General features: G+C 40.3%; 2 protein-coding genes across 4 annotated transcripts; one reads left to right on the forward strand and one right to left on the reverse strand.

The window, feature by feature from the left end:
• The first annotated feature begins 575 nt into the window (after nucleotides 1-575).
• Nucleotides 576-1998, forward strand: LOC105049093 (uncharacterized). Of its 3 annotated transcripts, none has more exons than XM_019851745.3 (3): nucleotides 618-715; nucleotides 855-1124; nucleotides 1263-1998. In XM_019851745.3, exon 3 carries the CDS (start codon nucleotides 1302-1304, stop codon nucleotides 1746-1748), a length of 447 nt encoding a protein of 148 aa, XP_019707304.1. In that variant the 5' UTR covers nucleotides 618-715; nucleotides 855-1124; nucleotides 1263-1301; the 3' UTR covers nucleotides 1749-1998. The 3 variants fall into 3 exon arrangements, with proteins under 3 accessions (XP_010926950.1, XP_019707304.1, XP_073117371.1); XM_073261270.1 differs by lacking the exon at nucleotides 618-715 and having other exon boundaries at nucleotides 883-899; nucleotides 1033-1124; XM_010928648.4 differs by lacking the exon at nucleotides 855-1124 and having other exon boundaries at nucleotides 576-715.
• Nucleotides 1999-4372: 2374 nt separating this feature from the next.
• On the reverse strand, nucleotides 4373-4792 carry LOC140859264 (flavonol 3-O-glucosyltransferase UGT89B1-like). The gene has a single exon (XM_073260950.1). It carries the CDS (start codon nucleotides 4790-4792, stop codon nucleotides 4373-4375), a length of 420 nt encoding a protein of 139 aa, XP_073117051.1.
• Nucleotides 4793-11169: the final 6377 nt, after the last annotated feature.

An 11169-nucleotide genomic window follows, 5' to 3' on the forward strand; every position in this document is an offset into this window, starting at 1 on the left:
TGATATGTACTTTCACAGGTTTTTTTTTTTTTTTCTTTGTTGCATTACTTTCACAGGTTCAAATGAGTGGAACCATCAGCCTTCTTTTTGTTTCTGGGCTTTTACCTTATTATCTGAATTTTTTAAGAACTTTTTGTTGCTTAAAATTATTTCTCTTGATCACCTATTGCCTAATTTCTTTAAACAAAATTGATGCTCCATCAAAATCCTTCAAGCAAAAAATAGTAAACATAAACTAATAGAATTTGTATAAAAAATAAAAATATAAGGATTTATTCAGTAAATTTATTCATTAAAAATATAAAAAAATTATATATTTTTCATATCAGTCCTCTATGCATTGAGAAAGCAAAAGAGACAACAACGAAGCAACATCATTGGCAATTTCATGTGATCTAGCCAACAAAGACCGGATATTAGCCATGGGTAAATAACAAAATTGATGAACACTTCTACAATTATAATAAAAATTTAAAAAATAATTTTGGTCTTGGGATAAATAAAAAATGATTTAAGAGTCAGACAACATGGCCTGTCAAAGTCAAACCAGCTTCACAAGTAGTAATTAATTAGATTTTTCTCTTCACATAAATAAGGCGCAACAGGAAGTGACACATACTCCCACTCTTTTCTGTCGAGAGGAAAGCAGAGGTCCAGAGAAGGAAGATTTCCACCGCCGATGCCCTTCAAAATTCCACAAACTGGTTCAAAAGAGGTACGTTAGCAAGTTCATTCTCAGAAAAGAGACAAGTATAGGGAATAATTTTTTGTGGTTGAGAAATATTAGGGAGAGGGCTTGAGCCCTAGACATTCTCTCTTCTTCTAATCATGAACATTTTCAAAGGAATCTTCAGCTTTGAGCTTGGCATTCCCAAGATATGAATCGATTCTGCACAGGGGTAAAAAACAAGAAGCTTCTTTTGCTCCTCTATCACGTTATCTTCCAAAGAATGTGCTTCTTCGTTGTGAAGAATCTACCCAGAAATGCTTTAGATCCGAACTGTTTATAAGGAAAAATTTTCTTTGCGTTAGATCCAACCAGCTTGTAAGGGGAAAAAAAAAGATTTTCCTGATGAAAAATTTCAAAGATCAAGATCAGCTCAAGTGCTAGCCTTTTCGCTTTGGTAAAGTTCTGATATTATTCTGGCTTTAAACCAGAAAGAAAAGGAGAAAAATTCAAAGTATTCAGAAAAGAATCTTTTTAGAGTAGTTTTTAGTTTGGAAAAGATATCAATTTTGATTATGTTTTCTATGAGCTACAGAGAATTGGAAAGAGGAGTAGATCGGGGGAAGAGAGAGAGATGGCGGTGAATCGGCGTCCGTGCTTCCTTGTCGCCGTGGGCTTCTGCCTTCTCGCGATCTGGGCCGTCCGATCCGAGTCCCGTGACATCCGGCCGTCGGAGCACGGGCTGGTGTACCAGACCGACCCCGGCCCACCGTCCCCGGAGATGGCGGCCTTCTTCCATGGCCGACCCACGGTGGCGCTCCCCGAGGCGCGGAACGCCACCGATTGGCCCTGGCGGGTGGCGCCGCCCGGGCCGGACCGGTCCGCGGGAAGGAAGCGGGCGAGGGTGGCGCTGCTGGTCGCCGGCGTTGTGTGCGGCGTCGTGGGGGTCGCCCTGCTCGCCGCCGCGGCGGTGGCGTACGTAGTCCACGCCCGCCGGTCCAGACCTGGGGGCGGTCCCGGTTCGGGTTTCGGCGTGGGTCGGCGGAGAAGCAGCCCGGAGGTCCGGTTAGGAGCCGCGTGAAGGTGAGGTCTGGAGAGAGAGGTGGTGCGTGAAGATCATCACTCGACGAATAACCTGAGCCGCCTGATCATGATCTAGTGGTTAATGGAGGAATGGTCCGACGTTTCTGCAACGACGCGTGGTTTCTTGGGTTCCAGCCTGCTCTTAATCTTGGATAAGTTCTTATTCTTCTCATGCAATCACATAATATGTTTATAGTAATCTTGATGTACGGATCACTTGTTTCGTTATGTAATCTTTTTGATTCTTAGGTGTGGTATTTGGTGATGATTATTGAAGCGGTTTCTTCTAACAATTGTGAGGATTAAAGGATCTATACCGGCCAATCATAAAACACCTAATGCAAGTATGCAACTAGGTGAGATTGGATTTGCTTAATTCTTGAGTGTTAGGAAACTATCCACCTGTGAGATCTGTACCTACCTTTTGGTCTCCTATGTTTTCCTGAATATGATTGATGCAGGGCCAACCAATAAATTTTGACTTGATGAAGGTTTTGGCCTGGATTAATAATGAGAAAAGCATCTTAGGACCCATAAGTGTGTGGCAGCTAACAATGGTTAGTTGAATTATTTATGGCAGTCACATGTATTTGGGAGCTATGAAAGGAGAGAACTTGGAGATCACAAGCATCTTTGATGTTATTCCACTCAGACTAGCCATCTCAATGCTAAAGAAACTGAGAGAATAACGCCCTTAGTTGGACTAGCCATCTCAAAGCGAACTAATGGGCCATCTAGTTCCTTGCAACTAGAGATTATATTGTAGCAGGAGTCACAGGGGCATCAGCATTGGTACTGCTTGTATCCAGAAGTTGCAGCTCTCTATCCCTCTTCTTGGGCTCTCTAGTCAAACAGCGGCCAACCAACATCTGTTCCAGCAATGGAAATGCCACATTTCGTGGCCATTTCAGGCAATCATTTCTTAGTAATCCGCAACAATCGTTGGTTGAACCATTGGTCCATTGATTCTAGGGGTGTAAATGAGTCAGATCAAATTGGGTCTTGAGTGATCCTGACCCAATCCAATTTTTTGATTAGATTCTAATGCTGGACCTATACTCAACCCAATAGAAAGTTGGATTCAATTGGATTGGATCCATGATTAAAATTTTTGACCCACCAGGACATCTGGATCAGATCAAGTTCATGTATAATCTAACCTGATCCAAAAAATTAGGATTCTGGTCGAGTTTAGGTTAAATGTAGCTAACTATATTTTAATTACCACATACTTAACCACTACACAAAATAGATAAGAGATAATACTCTCAAAAAAATTATGATATAAAATAATTTTAAATCCATCTTTATGTTAAAGATATTGCTCATATAAATCTTAAATCATAATTTAAAAGACTCAAACATATTTGGATCTTAATAATATACCAAATTTGGTCAGGTTAGATCCAAATTTAATAAATACAAACCCAATCTAGAAAATGGAATAGGTTAAAATTTAGAATCCAACCCAACCCCTTAAAACAAGTTAGATCGAGTCTAAGTGAGTTAAATCAAGTCGGGTCATGGTTCAACCCAACCTATTTACAGCTTTAATTGACCGATCATGACTGAAACTTTGAATTTGTAACCATCCATATTTATACAGACAAAATTAACATTCTATTAAGTATGCCTTGAGTTTATAAGCTTTAGAAAAGCAAAAGCAAGGCTTCTTTCCGAAGTAGAATGAGTGGAGAGCACAAATCTTATAATTTGTAATCTCCAATATTCTATAATAAAATATGTGCATCATCTATGTCCGTGGACATAATAGACCGAACCATATAAATATGCACATTCTTGTTTTCTTCTTATTTTGTTATTCTTCGTCTCCGTCATGCATAACGGATTTTTTTCATAAAACTTCACGTGAAACAACTAGCTGATGTTCGGAATAATCTTTTTGCGGTGAACATTGATAATCCATAAATTCAACACCACCAAAACTAGAAACTACGGATTCAACAATCTCCTCCTACCACATCAGTTGAGGTAAACTTTGAAGTTTAATCCAGAAATGATATTTTAGATCAGCAGGAACACTTCCAATGTGAAGATATTCCAGGGCTTAACACAAAATCACGCCCACCCATAGGAAAATAAAAATGCTTTGTTGTGCAATATCCCATGGAACCTCTCAAGAGTCAAAAAAAAAAAAAAAAAAAAAAAAGGTCTAAAGATAAAGACTGTTAAGCAAGTATACGTATTGGTACCTTCCATCTCTACTAATTGTTGATGCAAAGCTTCAAATGCTGCTCCAAATACTATTCCAAGGAAATTTGGAGCGCCCTAAACCAGAAGAATGCCTACATTATAGAAACTTTGGGGGTGGTTGATTGAGGACAATTGAGGTCTGGAATGGAAATCAGAATAGAAGACTCACATTCCAACTGTTTAGTTGGAGAGAGTTTCATTCTGATTTCGATTTCGATTCCGATTCCAAGAAGAAAGTTAGAATGGTTGACTCCCATTCCAACTGTTTGGTTGAGAAAATTTCATTCTAATTTTGATTCCAAGAAGGAATGGGAATGGTTCAATCCCTCGTAATTGAAACTGGACTCTCCTAATGGAGTCAAAATCTCATTCCGGTGAAATGAGATGTTAAAAAAAAAAAAAAAGCATCTATCGCCCCTGCTTCTCTGTGGGCGTGTATTGGCTTCCAAAGCAAATGTACACCACCGACCACAGTGGGCACGCATCCAGCCAAGCCGCCACCTCCTCCACCGAGATGGATCTCTGGCCATAGTGCCCCACCATATGACTGGCTGGGGAGATGGGCCCCACAGCCCAGATGCAGTAGTTGCCATGCTTTAAGTGCGCAAAGAAATGACCCTCGAAGGCATCGAAGGTGTTGATGACCGCATCCCAACTGCCGGTAGTGTTGGTGAGGAAGCCCTCTTGTAGTGACTCCCAGTTCGGGCCTCCAGCCCTGAGCCAACCCCAAATGCTGGGGAGGTGCTTGAAGGGGAAGATCTGGGAAGAGGAGAGGTCGGAGAGGATGGTGAGGGCGATGGGGCCATCACCATCCTCACAGTGAAACATGTGGGGCTAGATGTGGTCAACGATAGAGACGATGAAGGCACCGAAAGAATAGAAGATAAGGTGGGAGACTTTGAGGTTGGCAGTGAGGCAATTGGTCCAGCCGAGAAAGAAGTCAAAGAGGAGGGCAGAAGGGGGTTGGGGAAGGGATCGCATGATATTACCCCTACAAACAGTCTCGCTGGTAGCTGTCATTTGTTGGATTGAGGGCACACGAGTTCTTAAAAGTTGCTCCCTCTTCCATCCTATCAAAAACAAAAAAAACAAAAAAAAAAGAAGAAGAAAAGAAAAGTTTACTCCCGAATTGGGTCTCCTACAATTCTTTCATTAGGTACTATAGTGCTGTTAATGAGATTGATTTTTTTTTAAAGCATGATATTTTTGTCCTTTAGTTATACTCTCTTGTAATGAAAAATATACTCTCTTGCAATAAAAAATAGATTCTTTTCCGATGGCTATGTTGGTACTAGAATGATATATTTGTTTGCCAAAAATAATAGCTTCAATGATTATTTAAAAAGTGCTTTACAAGAAAACCAACTCAAATATCAGATAAGATAAATTATCAAAAATAGATGAAAAAAATAATATGTTTGATTCCGATTCTTATCTTTAAATGAACCAAACAACAAGAATAGGAATCATCTATTTTGATTCCGGTTCCGACCATGAACCAAACCATTTGGAGGATATGGCTATTGCGATTCTCATTCCAATCTACTCTAATTTCAATACCGATTTTGATTTCGATTGCGAATCAAGTACCCTTCTTGTGCTGATGCTTCAAGTTAGAATTTAAAGGATGTTTGGTTTGCAACTAGAATCGAAATCAGAATGAAAATTAGAATGAATTAGAATCGAAATCAGGATGACCAATTCTCGAGAAGTGTTTGGTTCGTGACTAGAATCAAAATTAAAATAAAAGAGAGTAGAGATTGAGTTTTAGATAGATTGGGCCATTCTCATTTCACTCAGAAATCAGAATCGGAATGGGACTCCTCCCAACCAAATGATTGGAATGGGAGTTACACATTTTCATTCTGATTCTAGATCCTAACTATCCCCAACCAAACACCCTCTTAGGTTGCGTTTGGTGCATTGTCAGGCAGTGATAATTTGGATTACCTAGTAATCTAGATTATCTGCAATATAAATAGATTACCAGTAATGTTGATTACTATATTTGGCATATGTAGACAATATTACAATAAAATTACTGAAAATCTTGATTAACATATTTGGTAAGATAATCAAATTACTGGTAATGTAATATCAAATTCTCAAAAATATCCTTAAATCAAATTTATTAAAGATCACACCTCATGCATAAAATTTTTAATTTTTAGAATGAAAGAATAAAATATATTATAATATATAATATATATTATATTATATATATAATATATTATATATTATATTATATTATTTTTTTTATTATTTTTTTTTCTTCCTTCTCCTTCCCCCGCACGCCACAACCCCCCAACCCCCAGCTACTCCACCCCCGGCCCTTCGACAGATGCATCTCCGGCATTGCTCCCGGCCCTCCGACCGTCCGTGCCACCCCCTGCACCATCCCCTGGCCCCCAGCGAACCCGCACCCCGCATCCTCCACAGCCGCCTCCATCATCGCTTTCACCCACCACACTGCTGCCCTCACTCACACCACCGATTCCTTGCACCCTACCCCTTGCCGCCATCCGGCATGGTACCGATGGCGGCAACTGGCGTCGTTTGAACCCCGCTGAGCTCGATCTTCTCCTTCCTCATATCAGATCAAAAAAAAAAGAGAGGAGAAAGGGACCACCGGTTCCTTCAAGCCGTGTCCTCCTTCTCCATGCAATGACAGCAGGCCATCGTTCGGAGAGGCGACGGCGACTCCGACAGCAACATCTGGGTAGCCGGCGGCGCCAGACGCAGCTCACCGATGGTCCGATTAACCAAACAAACAAAAAAAAAAGGGAGGGAGGAGGGGTCATCGGATCCCATCTTGATCGACATTTTTTTCTTTCTTCTCGATGGCTACCGACGGCTGGCAGTTGAGAGACGGCGATGGCCCATCAATTCACCGATTTTGGGGCTGTTGTCGGTCGGATTTTGTGGAAGAGGGCGTCGGTTTCGGTCCCTCCTCTTTCCGCTGTCCATCATGAGGAAGAAGATCGTCCGAATTTTTTAGGATATTTTTATCTAAAAAAATTATTACAAGATTACCAAATATATGATAATCTGGATAGCCACTCCTCTCTTTGGTAATTCAAATTATCTCATGGAAGAAAATCTGGATTGTCTGATAATCTGGATTATCAAATCAAAAGACACATCAAATATGATAATTTGATAGGACTCCTTTAAATTGTCAATAATCTGAATAGCTTGCCAGCTAACAAAAGTAACCTCATAGCAACATGGGCTTGAGCTTCTTTAACCCTATTAATTCTCCACTGTGACTCCAGCTCCGACTCCATGCAAGGCAAAAGCTCTCTTGGTTTGCAAGTGAAGCTTCTCCGATCAATTTTTCTTGCACCAAAAATATTACCTTGATGCCTGCAGAACCTACCAATGCAACCCATATCCTCCCACCTGAAACAAAGAAAGACGGTGGTTGAAAGCAGTACCGTAAGGAATTTTAGATGGAGGACGAGGACAAAGGAGACCTTTAGATGGAGACGAAGATAAAGGAGATATTTCCCTTCCAGCCAATGTCAAATATGCGCCTTGACGGGCCTCCATTGTTTCCTAGAAACTAAAGTCCATCTATCATCATTAGAATTGGTACAATCTGCTCCGGGGTATGAGCGGATGGAGAGAACCCAGCAAAAAGTTTCATCACCTTTGTGAACGCGAGGCTTTCCAACCTTTTGTCCCTTGACGTCGTGTCGCCGGTGGAAAAAAACTGGCGAAAAGTCACTTTTGGAGCAAGACCGCCAAATGCTGAAACACCAACTTTCATCTGCCTGCCTCTCTCTCTCTCTTTCTCTCTCATCTTTTGGTGGAGTTCAAGTAGGAGGAAGGGTTTGGCGAGCTTTAACAAGTCCGACCTGGACGATGAGATCGACACAGTCTGCCATGCATACACTTGAAGACGATGTCGCAAGTGAAGAGAACTTAAGAAAAGAACTTTGTTGTTTATCAAGAACGTAAGAAGAAGGACAGATGGCAATAAAACAAAATGCTAAGGCATAGAAGCTTACCAAGAGCTGCCGTGGTACAATCGTCTGCTCACCAAAAAAAAGTGCTACCTTCCTCTTGGTACTTGGGTGGAATTGGATTGTTTTGATTTGTGAAGCTACACGAGTATCCCATAGTTTGGAAGAGTTTTTACTGACCAGTAGAATTGGCTCATAGAACAGGTGGTTAATTGCTGTAGTGCTGTCGATGATTTTTCTTCTTTCCTACTTAGATCTTGATCCCAAAAGAGCTATTGGTTTTGGTTATTCCCCTTGGCAGAAAGTAAGGATGGAAATAGGCCAGGCGGTCTGTCAGGGGCCTACGACCTGACCTGCTGTCGGTCTGATTTGGTCTGACCTATTTATCTAAATAAGCCAGGTATAGGCTTTTAAAAAGATCTGTTTAAATAAATAGGTCAGGCCTAAAATTTCAAAACCTGACCTGAAAGCCTGCAGGCTGGCTTGTATAAATTATATATATATATAATTTAATAAAAATTATTATTTTATTAATATATATAATTAATTAATTATTGATCTTACCCATCAATATCCAATTATCTTAGTCTTTTCGAGAATCAAGAAAACGGAAGAGTCTTTTTAAATAGGCTTTCAGGCTAGGTCAGATTTTTTTATTTTGCAAAACAGGCCAGACCAAGCCTCATTTTAAGCCTGAACCAGTCCAACAGGTCAGGCTCAGGCTAGTATTTTACAATACAGGCCTAGCCTATTTAAGCCAAAGCCTGGTTTGGCCTGGCCTATTTTCACCCCTAGTAGAAAGGTAACATTTCTGTTACTGTAATTGAGACTAATTATTAAGTCTTCTAATTGTAGTGTGCGATGATGCCAATTGACCAAATCAATAGAGTCTGGCTATTAATACCAGTAGGGTTGCCAAATGAATGAGCTGCCTCGTAATTTGGATTGTTATTGTTATGACCTGGCCCAATTGAGCCCCAAATCCAGCACACAAAAGCCCATCAAAAAAAAATTGAGGAAGACTCCCTACGTAAGTCTTCTTCCTCCTGACTGGCTCCTAAACGGAGTCGGAAAGCTCGTCGAGGAGTCAAACTCCTCCCCTCCGACTCTATTTAAGGGGGAGACCCCTTCCCCCTTCCTCCACCTGAGAATCCCGAGGTAAAACGACGGGGATCGCCAAAAAATCCTTGCGGAAGCCCGACATTGTGCTCTCCTTGATTTCTCGCCGGAGACGTCGTCGGAGCTCGAGGTAAGCTCCGATTTCTCTCCCTCTCTTCTCCTCCTTCCTTTCCGTACCCGTGTGTACGATCGCCGGCGATTGGAGCCATCGAATTTTATTGCGGAAGAAATCCCTATTTTTTTTTGTTGTTCTTCTCAATTTTTCAGTGCCAGTGGTCACCGCCGACCGCCGAATTCACTTCCTTCGAGCCGTCCCATCGTCGCCCTTCCGCTGTCGGCCACCGTCGTGCCGGTCGTGCCGTTGTTGCCCAACTATGCAACCCAAGAGGGGGGGTGAATTGGGTTTTTGAAAATTTAAATTTAATCTAGAACCACAAGGATTAAGTAATAAAAGGCAAGTTAGTTAAAGTGAGTAATTTAAGCAAAGTGAAGATATTAGATGCAAGAGTGCAAGAAGGAAAAAAAAATAAGATAGAGAACAAGTAAGCACACCACAAATAATCAAGATTTATAGTGGTTCGATGCCAACCTTGCACCTACATCCACTCCCTAAGCTCCTACTTGAGAATTCAAATCCACTAAACCGTATTCAACAAGAATACAACGTCGGTACCTCCGACTCTAGCTATCCAAAGCTAGAACACTTATTTTTCGGGTACAAACCAATCCAATACAATCCGATTCAAGGTTCGGATTAATCTTTCCACGTTTGGAACCCTTCCAAAACTAAAGATCAATTCAAAAACAGAGTATAACAGTTAATCACACGGAAATACAAATGTAGCTTCTTTAATAAGCAAATAAAACTTTAAATGCACTTTACACAATAAGAAGGAAGCTTTTCTGATTTTTCTGAAGGTGGTTGAAGATTTGAATGAGCTCTTGAAAAGTTGATAAACTTGAAATGAAAGCTTCTTTAACTTCAAGAGGGCTCTTTGCTTAGGACTAAAATGAATGCTTGAAAATCCTCTTCAAAATCTTTTTTATTCCCTCCTTTAAGTATCTTTTATAGCTTTAAATGATGGTAGAGAGTGATCTGGATAGTTTTTGAGCCGTTGGAGATTATTAAATGAATATTAAATGCATCAAAACGAGCTGAAAAACTAGTCGTTATGGAGTTTTTCCGTCGCAGGAGTCGACTCATAGGGTCGACTCATACACATGAGTCGACTCATGGGGTCGACTACTGTGGCACAGAACAGAAAATGATTATTTTATAATTTTGACGTGCACAGCAACAGAGGTCGACTTATAGGGTCGACTCATGCACAGGGGTCGACTCATGGGGTAGACTTAATTGGGTGTGCCAGCCAAAAAACAGCGTGCCGTTGAGCCCCATTTGACATGAGTCGACTCATGGGGTCGACTCAATTTTATAAATATTATTTTTTCAAAATATACATCCAAAAAGTATAAAATTTTCTCCAATAGATCATAAATCTTCTGTTCTTGCTCTTGAGGCTTTCGAGTTAGGACTTGGTAAAATTACGATTTTGCCCCTGAAAAATAATAAATCTTTTTTCAAGCCAAAAATATTAGTAACCCCTTCAAATGCTTTGTAATCATCAAAATCAAATCAAAGAGCAACAGCAGTTGATCGGCCGGCCAAAGAAGGGGACCACACGGTCCCCTGTTTCGCCCAAAGGAGGCCACAAAAAGAAAAAAAAAGAAAAAAAAGAAGAAAAATAATAAATAAATAATAAATAAACTCTCTCTCCCTCTTTTCTTCTCTTTTTAATCTCTCTCTGGTCTCTCTTCACTTTCTCTCTCTACTTTTTCTCTCTAAAATTCTCTCTCTAGGTTATTTCTCTCTCCTAAGATTTCTAAAATTTTGAGAAGAATGATGATGAATTGAAATTGATCCTAATAATAAATTTTGATCTATGATTGTCGAAGGTATACCGGCATCCATCTTGATTAGATCTAATATTTTTTAAGATTCTATTTTTCATGATTTTATTGAATTATCCACATCATAATTTCAGCATGATTTGATCTGATCGATCAGATTTGTTGAATCATATCATCTGAAGAGTCCAAGATGAATTTTTTTTCTCT

The sequence above is a fragment of the Elaeis guineensis genome, chromosome 7 (genome assembly GCF_000442705.2).
Source record: "Elaeis guineensis isolate ETL-2024a chromosome 7, EG11, whole genome shotgun sequence".
NCBI lineage: Eukaryota > Viridiplantae > Streptophyta > Magnoliopsida > Arecales > Arecaceae > Elaeis > Elaeis guineensis.